At 43.3% G+C, this 6235-nt stretch overlaps 1 protein-coding gene across 2 annotated transcripts; it reads right to left on the reverse strand.

The window, feature by feature from the left end:
- Positions 1–546: 546 nt before the first annotated feature.
- On the reverse strand, positions 547–5780 carry KCNJ15 (potassium inwardly rectifying channel subfamily J member 15). Of its 2 annotated transcripts, none has more exons than XM_086481912.1 (2): positions 5638–5780; positions 547–1693 (listed from the first exon to the last, which is right to left on the reverse strand). In XM_086481912.1, exon 2 carries the CDS (start codon positions 1675–1677, stop codon positions 547–549), a length of 1131 nt encoding a protein of 376 aa, XP_086338038.1. In that variant the 5' UTR covers positions 1678–1693; positions 5638–5780. The 2 variants fall into 2 exon arrangements, with proteins under 2 accessions (XP_086338038.1, XP_009945015.2); XM_009946713.2 differs by lacking the exon at positions 5638–5780 and adding an exon at positions 2044–2111.
- Positions 5781–6235: the final 455 nt, after the last annotated feature.

Raw genomic sequence — 6235 nt, forward strand, 5'->3', positions numbered from 1 at the left:
CTCTGTTACCCTCCTTCAAAATTTAAGACGGAGTTTATCACCTCCCTGCAGTCTCTTCCCACATCCAACCGTTTGTCTCTCCAATCAACTTACTTTCAGTGCCAGGAATCCCTGTGAAGGCAATACCTGGTACAAAAATATACATTTTAAATGTACATAAAGGAGCATATTTTCTTCTAGCAGTACTGCGTGCTGTCTCTGCGAATGCATGTTCACAGTAAAACCAGGTCAAATAAATATTTGAAGGAATCAGCACAGTGCATCCAGTTTCACTTTCCAAAGAGAAAGTGGTGTGTCTGCCTTAGTGATGGTATAAGGCACAGACTTAATACAAATCCAAATTTGCTAGGTAACAATCATGAACAAATAAATCCTGCCTAATTACAAAATACTTAACTGCTCAGCCAAACAAAGGGATAGGTTTACATTACACCAAAGCTAATTTCTGAAAAGGACTTCACTGCTGGTTTCATAGCAGACATTCAACACAGAGAGTAAGATTTTCAGTAAGCAAAAAAGATTAATCAGAATAGTTTGTCCATTCAATCAAACATTGCTGTGCTGTAACAACATCGTTCTCAGTTCCCTCTCTCTTTGATCCTCCTGCCTGTATTTCTCCTCTAGTTTCTGTTTTTCAGAGTCCATACTATAAAAAGTGGAATCTGTGCTTCTTCTGATCTTCTCAAACTGACTGAAATCCGCAACATACTTTCCATTTGGAGAGAGAGAAACCACAGGCACGAACTCGTAGCCCCAGTGGATCTCCTCAGGGATGTAGGAAGTCCTGCTTTGGCAGACAGCACTGGTGGACTCCACTGTGGCGTTCAGGAGCACCACAAGCTCGAAGTCCTTCTCCTTGAGATTTTGAGGTGTAAGATCTCTCAAAGGGCTACTTTCATCCAAAATATGGTAGAAGGTTAAAGGTAAAATGAGAAATGGACTCTCTGAAGAGGAGTCAACATTGAACTTGACACTGGCTTGATTCAGCAGGATCCGCTCCCCTTCTTTCGTTTCGTACGTCTGAAGAAGTTTCCCAGACAGCTGGCACTGTATCAGAAGGCTCTTCCTCATATTTGCTACTCTGATCACCAGACAAAGTTCTCCATTGTGTTTAGTAATGACAGCACAGTGGCTGAATTTAATAGTCTCTGCCCTTTTTTTAGGTCTTGCAATTTTGGCCAGAAAGGTACCTGTGATGAAGATTTCAATCAAGGTGGTGATGACCAGTTGGGCCACAAGTAAGAAAATAGCATGAGGACACTCCTCTGTAATGAAACGAAATCCATAGCCAATGGTTGTCTGTGACTCCAGGGAGAAAAGAAATGCCCCAGTCAGAGAGTCTACATTCTTGACACATGGCTCACGCTTTGGGGTGAACTTGTTTATTTCTAGATCACCATGAAGAAATGCAATAGCATAGTAGATAACTCCAAAGAGGAACCAGGTCATAACAAAAGTTGCAGCAAATAAGGTGAGTTTGTACCTCCACTTCATGTCTATAACTGTAGTCCACAAATCTTGAAGGTAGAGTAGGTAAATGCCATCGACTTTGTCTATCCGCACATTGCTGTGACCACTTTTGGACATCACACGGGGTTTGTGTGCCTTGAGCATGGCAGTGTCAATGCCTCCATTAACCAGCGGGACGCGGGACATATTAATCTTGGTGGTTTCCATTCTCACTGCTTCAGTCCTAAGGAGAGAACAAAAGAAGACTGTTACTTAATGAAATCAAAGCACATAGCTGTTTCTGAAAAGCATTTGAAAATGTTGATGGAGAGAAGGCACAAATATAATCTAAACACATCAGCAGTGAATAAAAACAATTTGACTATAAAGTTACCATCATACAACATCTGACATTGCAAATAATTTGATATTCCTTTTTCCAGGGGAAAAAAACCCCAAACATTCTTTGATTCTGGTGACTGCCAAATATGGAGAAGTAGATTACTTTTATGATAGCCTGCAAAAGAAATTTGACAGAGTTGAAATTTTATATTAGTACTTTATTTCTGTAAAATGCATTAATTTTTTTCTTACGTTTCTCTAGAGAAGAGGCTCTTTTTGATTACTGAGCAGGTTTTCTTTAATGCCCTGAAGAGAGACATCTGATCAAAATTAAAGTCGCGTCAATGCTTGGTTTAGAATGCAGATCCAGCACGCCACTTCTGTCTCTTCCTGCGACGGAGGCAAAATGAGCCAGACCAGCTTTCACTGTGAACAATTAACTTCCACAAGTGATTTACTCAATCGGATCTGGCTCTTTGTTACAAACCTACAACTAACCTAGAGGGAAACAAAGCAGACTTGAATACATTGAAGTCAAGTTTTGGAAAGGAATATTTACACCTGAAAACACTTCGAAGCTGTTGGCACTGTACAGCACTCCGATTTTAAGCTGTCTAAGGAAATAAAAGGAAGCAATTCACAAAGTCAGCATTCTAGCTGTGGGCCCTGACCTGCACGAACCCAGCAATCATTGGACCACCCGATTCCTGAAGTTTGTTTACTGTGCATCAGTCCGGATGGAGAGTAAGTGTGCGGACATTCAGGACTGAACAAAGCCCTCAGAGTGAAGCAGAATGGTGCCTGTGCCAGTTTGATGAGGCAAGTAACAAGACCCGGCTTGCAGGACCAGACAGTGATTACGTAGAGCAAGGACAGTGCATGTTATAGTCGTTTCCAACAACAAAACTTCCTGCTGACAAAAACAACAACAGAAAAAGCCTATCCCATGCATCCTTTGTGCGTTGGCAGGTCATACAAAAAGCATTGTTTTGTTCCATTGTTTTCCTCAAAAAGAGCCTTAAGTAAGTGATTAGTTTTCATGAACCACTGGGAAAGAAAAAAAAAAAAAACAAACCAACACATCTTCCTTATGGCTACTTAAAAGAATTTTGCAGGATGTACAAGATATATTTGTGGTACACACATGTGCCAGTCCAGGACATCAGCATAATTGCTCACTGAAGTACCTTTCCTGTTATGTCAATTAAGGAGAAACCTGCATCACACTGTTACAGGTTTTCTGGGAAAGGGTAATTAAACTTAATGCCCGTTAACACCTGTAACTCATTCCAATTTTGGTTTAATCACCAACATTTCTTTTCCATAGCCTAGAAGCCATATATATAAAGGAAAAGAAAGCATCAATGATCCCAGTAGGAGATTCCTTATGTGACAGTCAAATCAACACACAGTGCGCAGCATGTCCGGACAATAAACAGGAAAAAACCTTCAAGTGATCTGAAAAAGAACAACGGAAGGAAATGGGGGGGGGGGGGGGGGGGGGGAGCATTGGGAGGTGTAGGAGTGGGAAGGACCATACATGCAGCAGCTCTTTAGGCAAACTCAAAATCAAACGCTACTGTCAGTACACGGTAAATACATCCTACCTCTAATGGAAAACCTTTTAGGAAAACGCATACTGCTTAGTAAAGAGGCCCCATTCCTCACATCTCACCTCACCCCGTATAAGCCATGGATATAAAACACGTGCAAAAATCTGTCCCAAAATAAGTGCACTTCTTCCTCTCAAGCACACTTCCCCTTAGCCATTACTTCCAGGCACAAATATTATGTGGTCAGAACAAATTTCCCTGACACAAATTGCTGGCCTCTCCAATCCAGCACTGGGGACACGTCCCCGTCCCATCACCCTGCTCAGCCTACCTGGACGCCTGCTCCTGGGAGCAGTTCCCCAGGGCTGCTGGCTCCTCCTCCTCTGGAGGCCACGAGGATGGAGACAGCCAAGGCTCCACCTTCCCTCCTTGGTGCTCCAGCTGGTGGGCTTAAGCTGGTGGGGCAGGGACAGGGCTCACCGGCTTGTCAAAGAGCAGACTTACCTGGTCAGGGTCAGGGGTAGTCCAAGGCAAGGGGCACATAGATACTTGGCACACCACACTCACCATGGCTTTACCATGCCCAAGAAACACTGGCTTCCGCACCAGTGGTCAGCATATGTGTAATAAATCTGGTATGTTTGGGGTGCACTGGGCATGTCATGCACAACAGCTCTGCCCCACATGCACTGTGGCTCTGATACTTCTTCCTTCATTTGGCAGACTTGGTATGCATACACTGCACCGTTCATCTGCAGCACCAGCCAGGTCCACAGTTCCAACCCACACAAGGGATCGGTAGGAGTTCTTGCCCCTGCCTCTGCTCTGCCCTAAAATACATTGTTTTCTGTCTGGGAGCCCTGAACAGAGAAAATCCTGACATTGCAGACTTCCAGACCTCATGCAGGACATCTAACATCACCGGCATAATGAAAAGCCATGGCAGAAGAATTCCCCCCCAAGACAGGAGGTAGGAAGGTAGTTGCAAGGCACAATACCTTTCCTGGGCTATGCCAACAAAGAGACAGCTACAGAATTTGCTATTTCAGGCTTAACCTGAGAAGTAAAGCCTTGCTGCAGCCCTCGCAGTGTCTGGCAGCCTCCAGACTGTGTTTCAGCTCACAACCAAAGTTGTTTCTCACTGTGCCTCTCTACAGTCCCCATGTGTAAAGCTGATCTTCACACGTGGGGTCAGCATGGCAGCGCTGTTAGTTTTGGAGCTTTTCAGAGATGAAAGAAGTTGTATCAGAGCTCCCCTGTCATCTTTTCTGTCCTCCCTTGATTTGTATTTCTGTATGTAACAAAGTTACTCAGCTTTTACAGTGATTTCCTGAAATGGATCCCAGCCAATTTCTGGTGCTTTTTTTGGTGGCAGGGTATTTTTTTTGTGTGTTGATTTGCTTCCTATTTTTTTCTCTTGCATCACTTTTTCCTGTGTGATCCTGAATTCCTCTAGTGCTCTTTTCCTCTCCAGGGAAATTCATCTTGGTTTCCTTTCCCTGCAGAAATACTTCCTTTCTTCTCTGCCACACTGATATGGGAAGACAGGATCTGTCACGCCACCTTGGAGCAGTACTGCCTCTGCTCCCCTCCCTTATCACTGGCAGCAGCCAGCAGCAGTCATCTCGTGGAAGAAACTCTGAAGAAGCCATCAGTGGAACAAAACCGGGCATCAGAAGAAGGTTCTCCCCTGCCCTCCACTTCCCTACTGCTTCCTGAGTGAGGTGACCAGTACAATGTCCCACAATAAATGATTCGTGGGTATCTGTATGTATAATACCCATGTAATAACACCTGCATTATTGCTTCCCATCTTATACCTTATATAGGCACCTCAGATACTCTACACACTGACAACCATCCCCAGCACCTCAGCCCAAAGATTTTGGTTTGTTTGCTTTCTACTCCTTTCCCTCTGAATCAGAAAGCACATCTACCACAGTAAGTTAATATAAGCAAACAAGCCTGAATAATAATAATAGTAGTAGTATACATTTTTAAATTAAAATAACATTTACTGTCCATTAGCTAATTGATTTTACACTGATGAAGTATTTTTTCCTGCTGTAAAAAAAAACCTATTCAAACTGTAGCTGTGAATAAAAGTGAACTGAAGTACAGTTAACCAATACTTCAAGAGGGAAGAAAATGAAATCACCTCAGACGTGTCTAGCACTCTAGTGTCCTATGAATTACCTCCTTTCCTCACACAGCCAAAGAGACTCCCCATCAGAGCACAAGCTGGGAAGGAAGTTTAGTGCAGACAAAGTCAATAAAACATAGAGCTACATACCAAACCACCAACCATGAATACCTTGATATTAAGGTAATTCCAGCAGCCAGGGAAATAACAAGCACATTAACCCTGCTTCCAGAGACCTCGTTATCAAGAAGTCAAAGACAGCTTGCATACACACAAAAATGTTCCTGTTGCATGAAGCCAGATTTGCTTGTGCAAGATCTCTTTTGGCAGACACAACTGATTAAAAGTGTGCAGGAGCATGACTTGTTTGAATGGCCTCAGCTGCTTGATTTTTTTCAAATCAGATATGCTTTGCCACTTGAGCAAACCCTCACACACGCTTCACTGCCACTCTGATACAGGGGCTAAACTTGAACTGTTTTTTCAACCAGCATAAAACATTAGCAGGCTTGGCACTAAAAAAAAAAAAGCAGGGGTGAGGAAAGAAAACATTGAAAAGAACCAGATAATCTCTAGATCTTTCCTAGGTCTGATGTGGTTCAGTAGGTTACAAAAGTCCCTCATGAATTCTCAGTGCTCTGCCTAGCATGAACACCCTCCTCCCTTTGGGCTATGCACCAGGTTATCCTGCGCAATTGTCAACCAGCAAAATTCTCCTCTGTAGCTGAGTTATGGAATACAAAAGGAG

This window comes from Leptosomus discolor, chromosome 1 (genome assembly GCF_034619465.1).
Source record: "Leptosomus discolor isolate bLepDis1 chromosome 1, bLepDis1.hap2, whole genome shotgun sequence".
NCBI classification, from domain to species: domain Eukaryota; kingdom Metazoa; phylum Chordata; class Aves; order Leptosomiformes; family Leptosomidae; genus Leptosomus; species Leptosomus discolor.